This window comes from Solenopsis invicta, chromosome 12, assembly GCF_016802725.1.
Source record: "Solenopsis invicta isolate M01_SB chromosome 12, UNIL_Sinv_3.0, whole genome shotgun sequence".
Lineage (NCBI taxonomy): Eukaryota > Metazoa > Arthropoda > Insecta > Hymenoptera > Formicidae > Solenopsis > Solenopsis invicta.
Genome location: NC_052675.1, coordinates 9,437,660 through 9,453,484, shown reverse-complemented (window position 1 = coordinate 9,453,484; position 15,825 = coordinate 9,437,660). Strand labels below are relative to the sequence as shown.

At 40.8% G+C, this 15,825-nt stretch overlaps 1 protein-coding gene across 5 annotated transcripts in view; it reads left to right on the top strand.

Annotated features, from left to right (window-relative positions):
* Positions 1 to 15,769, top strand: part of LOC105198116 (protein held out wings) — a 46,807-nt gene extending 31,038 nt beyond the window's left edge. For 4 of the 5 annotated variants that reach the window (XR_005576009.1, XR_005576008.1, XR_005576007.1 and 1 more), the window contains exons 6-8: positions 499 to 801; positions 6,626 to 6,854; positions 12,806 to 15,769. Coding sequence is in view for 1 of the 5 variants with exons in the window: in XM_039455860.1 (XP_039311794.1) it covers positions 499 to 801; positions 6,626 to 6,711 (389 nt within the window). In the remaining 4 variants the exon portion in view is untranslated. Of the gene's footprint in view, positions 1 to 498; positions 802 to 6,625; positions 8,206 to 12,805 lie in introns of those variants that run through there. The other variant, XM_039455860.1, reaches the window with a different exon arrangement.
* The last annotated feature ends 56 nt before the right edge of the window (positions 15,770 to 15,825 follow it).

The window sequence follows — 15,825 nt, the reverse complement described above, 5'->3', positions numbered from 1 at the left end:
AGCAATCAAATGCATATCTATTTTCTGTATGCCTCAATTTAATTTTACTTGAGAGAAGTTAACAATCTCAGTAATAAAATGGTTCTAATCAAAATCATTTTTAATCACAACAAATCTGATAATTACATATGCAATCACAAAAAATCATTATGTAATCAGATGAAATCATTTGCAATCAGATGAAATCACTATAAAATTCTTACGAAATTCTCGTGTAATCATTTTGCAATTAGATGTAATCATAAAATCAAATGAAATCACTAGAAATCATAATAAATCATGTAATCCTGGGACAACATTTTAACTAGTGGTTACCCTCTTACTGCAGATAGTTAATATGACACATCAATTCATTGGACGAATTTCAAGTTTCTCCACAGAACTCTGCTTCCCACTTCCTCGAATTTTACGGAACGTCGTCGTAGCGTTCGCGAAACCGTTTCGGTTGGTGGCGATGCAGGGAAACGAACAGTCATTCAACAGCACTCTCTGTTGCAGCCTGCGACGAGGAGTGGCGGCGGGTAGCCGCCGCCGCGGCAGAGACTCAACGCCTGCTGCCTGGACTGGCGACGCCGATGCGGACGCCGAGCGCGCCCCTGGGCGCGCCCCTGATTCTGTCGCCGCGAATATCGGTGCCCACGACCGCGGCGTCTCTGCTGAACGGCTCCGGGCCGCCCGGCTCGCTCCTGTCGGCCGGCGATCCCCACGGTCTCATCTACACGCCGTACGCGGACTACGCCAACTACGCCGCCCTGGCCGCCTCGCCTTTGCTCACCGAGTACGCCACTGCTGATCATTCTGGTGGGTTGTTTGCTCGTTGATCGCGCTCCCGTTGCCGTATCCCCCCGCGGCACCGGAGAGAAACGGAGTCGGCTCCCGAAACGGAGGTCTCTTCCCCTCTATATGACACGAGAAACGGGGCTTTTTATACGTGGAAATGTTTTTTTTTTCTTTTTTTAATTTTTAAAGAGAGATGCACGCGCGACGGAGAGGACGAAGCTGTGCGCTTTTTATTATTTTTATTAATATTATTATATTATATCGCGCCTGCGACACGTCACTGACGATTGGTGACCCTCTCTGCTCCTGAAGATGGCTCCAATAATATTTATCCGTTCTTTTCCCTGTGCTGCGAGTCTCTCGAAAGATTAGACGAGCGGCGAACGATTAACGGTGAGATCGAAGAAAGAAATCTTTTTAAAGCTGTTTGTCATACTCATCTTCTATTTTTATCTATACATCAAATATTTTGCCGAGGCAATAATCGCTGTAAAAATTGCCCGTCTAATCCCGGGATATCGGTGCGAATCTTTTTATACATTTGGAAATTAATTGTCACAGGGGAATAGAACGAAATTGGAGGCAACGTTTTATCGATAGCGATTGGCGAAAACGTGCACAAACGCTTTGACGAGAGCGTCACCAATCGACACGTATACGTAATAAATTTGTAAGACGATAATTGTTAATTACGCGACCCGATCGCTTTTGTAGCCGTTAATTATTATTATTATTATCATCCACGTTGCATCGTCATAGTTATCATCTTCTACCATCGCGTCATTATCTCTGTTATCATCGTCGGTCGTCGTCCTCGTCATCCCGATCGTCATCACCGCGTCACCGTCATTATTCATCATCGTCATCATCATCATCATCATCATCGCCATCATCGTAGCGGTTAGCGAGTACTTTTTGCGAGGATAGATTAGGGTTAGAGAACACAACCGAAATCAGTCATTTACTAGTCGCGTCAGTTCAGATTTATTATAATTACGTGAAAGCCTTAGCGTGTAATGTATATGCACCGCCTTCGAAATAATTGTGTCACGAAGATTCAGGGTTATCAATAACGATAGAGAAGTGGCAAGAACGGCTAGGCCGTGTTACCGCGCCAGGCAGGATTCTATCGGGAACGGCATAGGTATAGGTATAAGAGGAGATGGGGCAGACGTACGTACTCGTCGTGTGTGCTGTATCGCGTGTGGATGTAGCTATACTAGTCCGAAAGCTTTTCTTTCTTTTTTTTTTTTTTTTTAATCGATATCGTGCCGTTCACCAGCAGCCACGTGTTTCGCCGTCTGGAATGCATCTTTTCTCCTCGAGCCGCCGTTAGGGTAGCTGCATGGTGCAATTTTTGCTCGCTAAAGGAGGATAAAAATATTCTGCCCGGTTGTATGGAGATTACACATTTTTTCTTTTGCACTTTCTCCGTTTGAAATTCATGAAATTCGTGATATTTAATAGTAGCCGGAATAAATTGTCTTGCTGAATATTTCTGATTTTATATTGATTTTATTTTAATTAGAAATTTAGATTTGAGATTGATACTTTCATGTTTCAAAGTATTTAGATTGGAATTTCTCGCCAACCGGACGCGTCTTTTCATCCTCAGATCGTGCAAATCTCGCACCGTGCGACGTAGACGTAATTCAGGGAGATCGCGGGAGTCTGCAGCGAGAAGACGATTGCGTTAAACTCGCGTCGAGAATCGTGGCGAGCCAGATTAGCCAGGACAATCCCGCGGAGTCTCGTCTTCTTCGAGAAAAGAAAGGAGAAAGAGAAAAACACGTCGAGATATTTCGGCTACGCGAGAAATCCCGTCCGGTCCTCACCAGTATCCAAAGTACTTTCCGTCGAGTGGTACACGAGTTTACTGACTCACTGACGCACGCGACGTTCGATCCCGGGCCTGTTTGAAAGCCGAGCCCGAGGCGAGACTATCCAGGAGTATATTTACCCCCCGGACGCGTGTTCCTCGTCGCGACACACGGAAGATCGACGCGTCTTTCTTCCCCCAGTACACAATGGCATCCAGTTACCCGATGAATGCTCGCGCATTCACACGTCTTTTTAACGTATAAAGCTGAGAGCACATCTACGAACGAACATCGAACAGTGAACACGAACGTTTGGACCTTCGCGTTCATGTTCGTGAAGTCTTTCCTTTTTTTTTCAGTTGCAGCAAACATCGGCATTCGGCCAGATTCGCTGTATGTAGTAATTTGAGATACTTGTACGATACGTGTAAAAAATTAAAATAATTAGCTATTAATCAGATAAAATCAATAAGTGTATATAGTTCACTGTAAAATTGTATAAATATATTTTTTAAATTCTCTTCTCTTCAATATTTAGGGCCCATTCACGTACAGAGTGGAAAGGCAGAAGTTAATAAGAAGTTGGACTCAGTTGCTCTGGCAGCTGTTGATATAGTCTGCTACCAGTGATTGGATTCTGCCTTTTCGCTCCGTGTGTGAACGTTCTATTCGCATTCGCTTTGATGTATAAATCTGCTGAATGATAACAACATTCGGGTTCGCTGTTCGTTCTAAATGTATATCCAGCCGAAGGGAATGCTCGGTAAGGTACACTCATTATACACATATATGTACATGTACACGCGCGTATATCTCACGTGGGATTTTTTTCTTACGATCGATGAGAGATCCATAGCGCGCTGTCGCGCATTACTCAATGCAGTAATCAAAGGCCATTCTTGTTGTAGCTATTTTTACAGATACGTGTACGCACGTACGCGCGTAGATATATATAGATTTCACAGAGAATATATTATATATATTATATATATATTTATTGAAGTAGACGATATTAATGTTGCATAATATTTTCTTAAAGCTTATCTTAGAGTTCGATTTGGTAGCTTCGACGACGGGAAGGGACGTGTATCGTCGTCAGAGACGTTTCTTCTCCTTGCTAATCAAACCGTTTTAATCAATAGTCCTATCTCGACAGGATGGTGATGGTCCATTAATCGAATTTTAATACACGTTCACTTTTTATTTTCTTCTCGTTTCCATCTCGCGCGTATTTTCTTCTCGCGAACACGTTCTTCGTCGCGCTTGATGACGCTTATTGTATAGCTAAATTTACGTTTTTAACGACGATCGCAACTACGAAGTACCACTAGAATCCCAATCGAATCCCTCGGGTTGATCTAACACGCGAACTAAACGACTAATAACTCGATCCGTCCACCTCTCCTACGAAAACTGACTCCACGTTGCGTCTACTTACATTTTCCCTTTTGTTTTCTCTCTCGCTCCCCGGATGAAAACCTTACCTCTAATTACGTAACTCTTTGACAACTCTAGCGAAGTAATTACGCGAATCGCCTAGCGCATCGATAGTCATCTCAAAAGAAAGAAAAAAGGAATAGGAAAGTAGGAGAGTACTCGATTGTGAGACTTCCGAGGCAGTAGCTTTATCTTTTTCTTTCCCCCCTTCTCTCCTCGCGCCGAGAGGACGTAATCATCGAGTTTTCACAGCCTGAAACGAATCGGTCCAGGCGATCGCCGTCGATCGCACGATAGCAATCGGATTAGCGAGCAATTTAGCGAGGATTCATCGGTAATAAATACAAATTGGATCTATCGCGCGACACGCCATACGATGGCTGGTGATAGGTAGCCTGTAATGTAATGTACGTAGGATTCTTTTTTTTTTTACGCAGGCAATATATATAGGTGGAGGGAGAAATATTACCCAGGGACCAAACAATATTTTGAGGACTGATGGTTCTAGCGTTTACTTGTAGCGAATTCAGACGATACGGATAAGACTATGCGTTGAAAAAGTACTTCCCCTCTTTTTTTTTGTTTTCTTATCGCGCGTTCACGCCTCCCCCCCCCTTTCTCGCAAAAGAACAAAGGAGAATTGAATGACGACTTAGCGCACGTATTTATACAGATTATTTTATAGATACGCAATACTCTTTCTGATGGCATAGTCTTTTAAGTAATATTTAAATATGCGCAAATCGTATATATATACACACACACATACACGCACACGTATATCGTTATCATGCGAGCTATATATTATATATTATTTTATACGTTTATTTAATTTTATTTTTATAAAGTTTTAGCTCTTTACATAGATATATTTATACGAGGTTGAGGGCCGAAGCAACGGATAGAAGTAATCCCAATACTCATTGTTGGTAGGACCGAGTAGAATGGTTGGATACATTTTTAGTTTACATGACAAAGACTTACCTGATTTCAGTGACAAAAAATCAAAAGTGCGAGGTTGAACCGCGCGCGCGCGCTAAAGAGCAAGGAGGGTAGCCCGGTGTCAACGATAGCTCTTTTTTTCTCAAGTCTATAACTTTACGAATTTTATATATGTACACGCACGCGCAAAAATCTCTCCGATATGTACCTAGATAACAAGCGTCGATACGAGCGAAACTGGAGGTGTCATATCTATATGGTAGACCCGTTTAATTAGGTATAATAAGTAAATAAGTAAGTAAGTAAGTATCTGTGTCTCTCCGACGAGGCCGCGTCTCGCCTCCCATCCCCCGGGGAGGCGGAGATTGTTTTTAATATGGAGTTTCAGGGACGCACGATTTTTCACTGACGATTTACAGTATTCTTACAGTGTTCTGGTAGGCAAGGCTTGCCCCGCTACAGGCCTAAAGACTGCGATCGAGCGTGAGCCCACGAGGGAGATCGGGACGAGCACGCGAGATACGGTCGCGTGTCGCTGCTTCAACGAGATGTCTTTGAGCAAGGTGTCTCCGAGTCTCCTTAGGACCGGTTGTCCCACCTTTGGGTATCATATACAATACCGCTGGTTTTGGGAAATTTCATTAATCCTTTTCTATTCAATTATTTTGACCGAATAAGTTGGAAATTATTTATTAACCGGCCATTACGTACGATTCCCAATTATTCAAATTGCCCGTAACATACACACATAGACGTGATGGGTAGGCAGCCATTTAGATCACTTACCACGTAGTTTATTCGGAGGTGAAACAGCCGGTCCTCACTCGAAGATATTTCGATAAGCGTTATTCAATATCGAATGAGCAATCGCTTCAATATCGTGTTCTAGAGCAGCGACGTAATTCCGCATACTCGACGCTCGCGAGGCTCAAGCCGAGAGGAGGTAAAAGACATCCTTACGGTACATACGGAGCGTCGCAGGGTGTCGCGCGTCGCCGTATTGCTGTATCTTCGCAGTATTTCTACCGTATCCGCAGTATTTTCGCGCACGTTTCTGGCATTTAGTAGCTTCCGCGTCCGTAGCTTCAGCACCCCGGAGGAATGATCGCGTCACGACGGTCGTGAGCTCACGCATCGATCGCAGACTGGAGGCGACAATCAGCATTAATCGGACGACGCCGCCACGAGCCGGTTGCTTTCGGAAAAGAGGTGGCTTCTTCCGCGTTCGACGGAGTCGAGGCAGCCCGCTTCCGTCTCGCCGGCATCGTAGCGACGTCGTCACAGGAGAACCCGTTGCACAGAGAAGAAAAGAAGAGAGGATTCTTCCCTCGAAGATATCGCAAATTGGTAAAATTAATAGCGTAAATTAGTAAGATCCACATTTGCCGTCTGCGTCTGTGTAAACATCGTCGATGGGTAAATATACCATCTCGCGGATATGCCGAATTTCTTTGTGGCACGGGTTCCTCCTTCCCGATGTGTCTTTTTTTTTGCACTGATAATAGCGGTAGGATTCTAGATTTTTTTTAGCCGGCCAAGAGACGGGCGAATGGATCCCTTGCGGATCTGTGCGCCGAAAAAGTGATCGTACGCCGGAAGTGACGGTCCTGCTGACCATACTCATGCTGTGTATATGTTGGCGACAGGCGCAGCGGCGGCCGCCGCCAAGCAGCGTAGGCACCTGGGTCAGATCCGCGAGCACCCTTATCAAAGGGCCGGCGCTCTCTCGTGAACACACAGAGACGGTGCGAGTACGTAGAGAGAGAGAGAAAGAGAGAGAGCGCGCGCGAAAGAGAGAGAGAGAAAAAGCGAGAGAGAGAGAAAGAGCGAAAAAGAGAGAGAAACAGAGCACTGTTCTCGCGCCATCGCGGAAAGGTTAGTGTCTGCACAGGCAGTTCTCAATTAAGTTCTCTCTTTTATCCTCTTATTTTTTATCTTTTTTAAAATTATTTTTTTAATCTTTTTTTTTTCTACGTCTTCATTATCTTCCTTGCATTCTCAACGTTGGAATGGTCGAGGCGCTCCTTTTATCTCGGTAAGATTACGATGACCATATCTTCTTCGAGAAAATCAGGGACAAACCTGAAACTTTACAGATTTTCTTCCTACATATTTTTCCAACTAAAAACAACCAATTGTTAGAAAATTAGAAAAGAATCTCTCGCAAAATAAAGAACAGCAGATCAAAATGAAGAACAAAATGATTGAGTTTTGAGAAATATAACTATATCAATATATCCATATAATATATATCCAGATCTAAAGAACATATGGTCACCTAACGTATCTTCCAAATTCCAAAGAAAATAACGGCGGTCGTTAAAATTGGATTCATGCAAGAGATTTGTCTTCTTTCCAGCTTTGCAATAGAAAAAAAAAATCGAGGGGATCCAAGTTTTTTGAAAAGAAGACGAACAGTTTTCACTCTAGAGGAAAAATAAGAGACTGAACACGTGACTGAAGAGTCTCGTTGTCGAGATGTGACGAACCTTTCGCATCAATTTGACGCACCTACGTCTTGGCGAATGCCTAACGTTTCGATGACTTTTATTATTGCGTATATTCATGATAAATCTACGAGAGCTCTCTACATTCATCTAATTGCGAATTCATCTAACGGAGCACCCAGACCATTCCAATCGGAGATTTATATTTATATATATATGTATAGCTTTTTATTGTTTATCATGTATGTCGAGACTCGCGCAGCACGACGCGCGCCCGGACCCGCCGCGTTTTGGCTCGTGCTAAAGCGGCGGCGAGAATCCGGGCCTTTCGCGCGTGTCGCCTCCTCACGAATGTGTTGCTGTTCACTCGGGAAGCTTTCACTCGGGGATTGGAACCTCCGCGCGAGAGCGGACAGCAGCAACGCGTGGCGGGGCGTGCGTGTTCGTGCGCGCGCGTGTCTCGTCCTGTGTACCTGACGCCGCACCGATCGACATCGGTTGTGTCTCATCGATTGAAGTGGCACTTCTCGTTCACACACGTATACATATGCCGATAGATTTCCGGTGATCGTGACGAAAGAATTGATTAATGTCGCAATTATTCATGTATTCCCCTACCAAAAAAAAAAGAGAGAAAAAAGGGAACGGAGAGGAAAGAGGGATACACAGGTCGTACCTTCCCCAGATCATTCCAACTGTGGAAAGCCGCGTAACTTTCATTAGCCATAATAGTACGCGAGGTAACGGGAAAGAAAGGGAGAGGTAGAAGAAGAGAGAGAGAGAGAGAGAAATAGAAAGAGATCGAGCATGGGCGAATTGACGCGTGGGTTGGAGGGAAAGAGAGCGAGAAAGACTCGTTTCTCGGCTTAGCCCTAGCCGTAGCCGCAGGAATCGGGTGCTAAGCGTCCGGAATGTCGAAAGCGCGTCTGGTATTTCATGCGTCTAAAACGAACCGTGCAACGAAATCGAATGCGAACTCCGAGCCGACTTACGTCCGTTTCTACCCATGTATTATAGATTAATTTTATCTCGACTCACTTTTTGTTTTTTTCTAATTCTTGGAACTAGAAAAAAATAAAAGAGCAAGTTAAACCGAGATCAAAGTTAATCTACATCGGTAGAAATTAGATTCCGCGAATATTGCCGTCTCGAGGAAGCGACACGCAGTCCGAGTGATTTTTTTTTTTTTTTTACATATCTCTGTAAAGCTTATATATGCTTAAAAAAAAATTGGAATTTTCGTGCGATGCAAATGTGGAAAAAAAAAGAATTTGGTTTCTTCATCCAGATAAAAATTATGTTTAAATTGATGAAATCGTTTTTCTAACTTGGTTTTTTTAAGTTGAAAATACCTTTGAGGAAAACAAGGATTTATTTGATTTCAAGAAACGAATGACGAATTATTAATTTTTCTTAAAGTAAATAAACAAAAAATATTTGTTTAAATTATTTTTTTAAACATATAATTTTTTAATTTAAAGAAAGACACACATGCAAGAAATAATTTAATTCTGGTTTTCACAATATATTACTTTTATTAAAAAAAAAAAAAAGATTTGCACAAAGTATTTAATTCCAATGAAAAAAACAACCAAGAAATTTCTTCAGATCAAAGAAACTTTTCTTTAATCGTGTAACCGTGCACAACTAAATATTTTTTTACCCGAATTATCTCCGGGTGTTGGACGCAAATCGAGTTTTGCACGGAGTCGCTGTCGCGCCGGGAAGATTGGGGAAGATTCTCAGGTGTGTGACTTTGAGCAGACTCCTTGATGCAGCAGAATAAGGGACGCGAACGCAAAACGCATCTTCTCTCGGTTACCCGGCGTGTTGCTTTGACCGCGACGCGAGATTATTCGCTCGGGTGAAAATAGATCGCGCGAACAACACCTTGCGTCAGGCCGAATTTATAATTAGATTCGCGGCCGAGAGGAAAATTGTAAAATACGGCTCGCTGCATCCCGAGGGTCGCGCGCGCGGCTAATCCGCGAATCTACGATCGCTCGTGTTGCATTCGTCGCGCGGAAATCCGGATGATTATTATCCTACTGCTATATTCTTCGCGTTTGGTCTTTCTTCTCTCGAATGTAAATTAAAAAAAAAGGGACAAATTATTTTACGAGAACGAAGCGCAGCCTAGGCGCGCATGTGTTCGCGAAGCGGACGTTTGTCCGCTTGTAGACGCGAGTATTGCTTCCGATCGGCAAAGAAGCTCCAGAACGAAATACCGTCGAGATACCGGGGAAATCCCATGAAGTCTCTCTCTCGACGATTTTATTTATACGCCTTGCTTTGTTACAAAAGATTTCACTCGCGTAAGCACAGGGCGTCAATCCAGAAATTGTTGTACGACATTAATAGACTACCTGCATCCAAGAAGTACGCATATCCGTTGTGCGAATGAGAAATCAAGGGATGGTAACGCGGTACGATGCGAAGGTTTACGCAACGATCCGGTCTGTCGCCTGTAAATCGTCTCTATCGACGCGGCTTGATATTTTACCTCTTTGACTCGAGTCTCGAGAGAATCGGACGCACGCGAGTAATAATTTATTTATTTATTTATTCTTTTGCGCTTCCCGTTTTGCTTTTTGCCTCGTCCTTATCGTGTTAACGAGTGGCTAAAATCGATTGCCTTTCACATTGATCTCCGCATTTTTCTCACTATTAACGGGTTCGAGTTGAAAGAGAAAGGGAAGCAGAAGTAAACCGCGAAAGTGCGGACAATGCTGCCGGAGATGGCATCTCTCCCGTCCTTTTACATATTTTATCTCACTAACAAGTATTATAATTTTTTTTATACATAATTGACTTTCCTTGTCATAGGCGCAATTTCATCCATTGTATAAGATGCACAACCGCACTACTTTTATTTATAAAAAAAAAAATAAAACTAACAACGATGCTACACACATTCACGCACACAAATCGAGTACAGATGCGCGGATGTACGGGATATGCGAGAATCATTCTTCAAACGGAACATTTGTCTTGCATAAAAATTGCTTACATTGCAATTTTTATGCAAAACATTCCTTTCCTGTGACGAGTTGTTTTCGTGCTATTTCGTATATGCGCATACATTATCACACACACACACACACACACACACACACACACACACACACGTACACACAGAGTGCATATACAACTTATATGAATTAGATATATTTATGTGAAGTTTTTTTTTGTTTGAATTTTTACACATCTTATTTTTTTTATTTTTATTTTTTTACAAATTAGAATAGAAGTGTGGCTTTAGATTTTAAAGATCTGTATTTCTCATATTGTTTAAAACATTTTAGATAATTTAGACGACGTGGATTATTTATAAAGATTTGAATTTAAAAATATCACACAATAACGCGTTACTTTTGACGTCAACGTAGAAACAAGTCACAAATTTAATGTGATGTTATTTGTCTTTATTTTACGAAATCAGTATTACTTTGTTCAATGGAGTTAGTCACGCGAGTGCGAGTTTAATTCGCACAGTATATGCATACACACAAATTCGTATGTACATAAAGAATATTTCACAAGTTTCGGATTAATCGATATTGGAAGGTTCTACGACGAAACTGTGTTTAATCAATAACCACGGGCAGAAAGAACTTGCCTAATTTGATTTCACTCAATTAAAAAAAAAACTCATTACTCTTTTTGGTCGTTTCCTCTTTTATCACGATACTTAAATATTTTTTAATCAAATTTAAGTTTTGCTTCAATGAAAATATGGCTTTGATAATAAATGTATTATTTTTCTATTTAACATTATCATTGTCAATTGTAAGTTTGCCATTGTCACTAATTAATCCGTGTGAGAATGTCTCGAAACCTCAAATTATCATTTGTTGAGACATACATTAGAGTTGCATATAGAAATATACGACTATCTATTAGTTGTAAATATTTAAAAAAAATTAAAATTAAAGGTATTCTGTCACGTTTTCTCGTTTCTCGTCGAATCTCCAGTTATCATTGGATCCATACAACTTCTCTCATCCATTATATATATTATTATATATATATATATATACTATATAAACAGGTCTGTTTAATAGCGTCTATTAATAATATGCTTCTCTTAAAAAAAAAGTATGCCTGGAATTGTACTACAAATATCTGTCTTGTATGGCACATGCAACACTCATGAGCCTCTGACACCCGCTTGCTGATGGGACATTAATCACTAAAGATCAATAGTGATCGGTACAATAATATCATCGTAACTATGTAATCGGGATTTCGTTATGTAATCTTTCTCATTTACCGGTGCTAATGTGGTGGCAGGTGCACACCTAGGCTGCCTGTCTGAAAAATCGCTATAATGTTCGGAAATAACGCAAATCCATATACGTGTGTAACGGTAGCGATTAACAGATAGTGATCGATCATCGATTCTTTCCACTTGAACGTGTCTTGTTTTTTTTTTTTTTTTGGCTGATATCTGACATATACAGGCAGCTATACGTTCTTTTTTTACGACCGCTGTGAGGTAAATGCACCAGTGGAACGATCGATTAACTTTTCGATTGAACTTTTCGCCGCGCGAAGACGGTACTCGCGCGTTTGCTTTATCAATTGGAAGATCGAGATCGTCATTTTCGAAGGTCGTCAACTTCGGAAGTATATCGTTTAACAACGGAGTATCGGAATGCCAGAATCGCCGGACGACTGGTTTCAATAAACGCGATCGCTGAGAAGTGTGTAATTAGAAATCGACCGAGTACATCGTGTCCTCGTTCACTGGTGCATTCAGCCTGACGCGAGTTATTACAGCGATGTGTAAATCCATCGATTTGTACGACTCTTACGCGCGGGGAGGGTGCAAACGAACGAATCGTATCAGTTGGGTAGAAGAAACGAACGGGACTATAATTGTCATGAATGTTCGTGAGACAAACGAACGATCGACGTTCGTCTTTTCGCGTGAACTCGTTGAATTATTATCTTGTCATGACGCGTACAAGTCGAATGCTTCACACTAATAATATTACAAGTAGCCGGTGCAAAGCAATGCTTCGTCGAATCTTGCCGATCCGATCGAGTGAAGATGCTCGCGCACGGTCGGTGAAGCGATATCGTCTTAGAAGACGATAGTCTTCTCTCTCCCGAGCGAGCGAGCGAGAAGAATCCAAAAGTTCTAACGCACTCAGCATGAAAGGACGAATTGGCGAAAACGACATTTAACCTGTCTATGCCGGATTATTATGTTGTACAAGAAAACGGAAGCGTTGCTTTTCACCACTAACTATATTTCTCTCAGCTGGCGAGCTACTAGTTACTTAATGTTAACGTCGGTCAGTCATAATCAGATTACTAACAAACTGTTTTTTCTTTTCTTTCTTGTTAACCCCGGTTGCCCGTGGCCTGTAGGCTTGGAGTGCTAACAATGGATATCCACTCGCCCCGTGCTAACACCTGGACTCTGGAACAGCATCCCGCGTTCGATCGGTTCACCAACCAGCCGACCACCTTCGCCGTCCGTCCGCGTCACCAGCCCCGTTCGTCAAGCTTATCCATCATCCTGTATCCTCTTAATGTTCGGAAACGTTAGTTTCTTTCGCGCGTCTCGGCGATCGACGGAGTCGTCGCCGATTTGGAATCCGAGCCACTTCGCGCCGTCGTCGTAACCCGTCGACGGCGGCACGAGTTATCGTCTCACTTCGCAAAAAATCGTTGCGAGGTATATTAGCATAATATATGCATGGAGATTTGGGACGCTATATACATTATAAAATAATATATAAATATCATAACATATATTAATATATATTAAATATATATCTATCAATATATTTCATATATATTATATATTTTACACAGAATCCCCGCACGCGCCTTTTTGCGAGTAAAACGCGGGACTATTCCTTGTTTTGGACGCGAGTCAGGTATGCGCAATTCGAATTCAGTGCAACGTTAGCGGTAGTAACACTAGTTTTTAGTTTATCGGATTTTATTTTTACTCTCCCGGGGAGGGGGATTATTTGTTGTAGCACACGCGCGCGCGCGCGATGTGTCTCCGGAGTATTTTTATTTTCTCTCTCTTCTCGCGGCAGCGATGAAATGTTGTTCGCGTTTTCCCCAGTACTTATGACTACGCTGGCACCTCTCCGTCTCTGGAGGTGGCAGCGCGAGAATGTGACAACGTTAACATAACTTAAACGCAATGTTTATATTTACGCGCATTTTTAGAGCTAACTGCTGAAGAGGAAGGTGTCGCGCGAAAAAAAAACCGAGAACTCGCGAAGACCTCGTCGGAGAAAATCGCGATTGATGCCAACGTGTTTTCCCTTTTTTTTTCTTTTTTTTTCTTCGCGCAACACACCTCTCACGTCGGAGAAGCTGTCGAAATTCTGTACAACTCTCTCGCATAAATGTGCCTTATGTAATATTAACGTAGTGCGGCGTAACCGCGTTACCGTTCTAGATAAAGCTTGGTTATCGATAGACTCTACGTAGTAGCGTTAGAACTGTGCAATCAAAATTTAATTTTCTCGCGATATGTATATCCCTGGAAAGAAAAGGACAATGCCGGTTAGATCGCTCTCCCAACAGTGTTTCTCGTTACGTTGCGAGAAGGATCGTTGGGAACATCCGTAGTTAGAATCACCAATATCCCGAAGAGAAGGCTTTAAGAGTATGCGTCGTATGCGGATGCACGAGAGCTACATGTATATATATTATTTCAGCTGAAAGTATTAAGAGAAGTGCTATTCGCAGAGAATATTCTAGGACGTCAATGTGCAATACGTTGATGAGAGAAAAGTGGCAGGGCGTTCAAAACGCGTTGCCAAGATTCGTTGAATAAATTGCAGACTTTTAACTTTGCGAAAAATGTACAATTCAAGCTGCAGGATTATCGAGTAGATATATATATATATATAAATATATATTTACATAAATATTAATAAGATATATCATGTGGCAAAACGACGGAAACGAAAACAATGGAGGTATGGAGACCTGTTATAATTTTCCGCGACGCGGAATTATTTGCGAGATATAATTATATGAGTATAAGCAAAAAAAAAATATAATCTCTGTCTACATACGTGTAAAGAGTGTTTGTGCATGAGAGAGTGATTTACTTAATATTCGACTTTATTATTATTATATTAGAGAGTTGCACCACTTTTAGGTCTGCCATATTGTACATGTAACGATTAAGAATGATATCAAGTTGCACGCGTTATATAATCTGTATAGTCATTCATGTGTCAAATGTTATACTCGTTCTTTCGACAGATATTTTGAATTTTGTCCGAGGAGTCCCTCCTAGGTATACCGATAGCTTGGTCCTTCGTGTATATAAGCGTTGAAAAATATACACGCACACATTTAAGAGTGATCTGAAATCTACTTAAGTTTTCAACGTAAAAAAAAATAAATATATCCGATATATATATTTTATTATTGTACGTAAATAATTGATTTATATAACGAAAATATTTTGGATATCATTGTCCCCTATTAAGTGCGATTATAATATACGAATTATATACGCGCATTCGCGAGCGTGATTATACACACAGAACAGATATGTATACTCTTTATGTATATGCTGTCTAATATATATATGCGCGTGAGAACGTAAATTATTACACATGTATACACATAATGTATTATACATATGCACTGATTCACAGTTGAACATCTGAACGGTATGAATAAATACCGCTGTAATTTACTTCTGCATCAAATGGCGATTTATCGAGTATCTCTGTTATAATTTTGAAAAACAAAATCATTTTAATATTTGCGTTATATTAGAAAGAATAAATAATTTATACAGTTTATATTATCGCAGTTTGCACTGCCTTATCAATTATATAAACTATATATATTGTATAAACATACGACTTTTTTATGATTTTTAATAATTCTACGAAAGATTATTATTATTATTACCGCAGAAGTAAACACGGGCGAAATTTATTCACACCCTGTTATCGTATTTATAAATATATAAAGATAAGTTACATAAGAAATTATGTGCAAACAATCTTGTTAGATCTTACGGCATGCGAATTTACATTTATCATTCTATAGTTATATAGTTTTTTTTTGCCGAAATTTATTGTATGATAATTTTTTAGTTTCATATTTTATTTTAATGTTGATATATGTGCAGGATATGTGGCAATATTAATGTGTAAGTGACAATGAAAAGCAATTCTTGTTTTCTGAAATCTCGGAAAGATCTGAATATGAATCATAGTATACTGTACGCTACTTATGGAAGAAAATTTACAATTTACAATGAAAGTGCAAATAAAATAGTTTATACAAACATGTATAAATACTATTATGAACGGTAATAAAAATATTTTTTCAATACTCGACACTTCCTTGACCCTCGAGAGGGATGATAAATGCAAGATTTCCGTTTTATG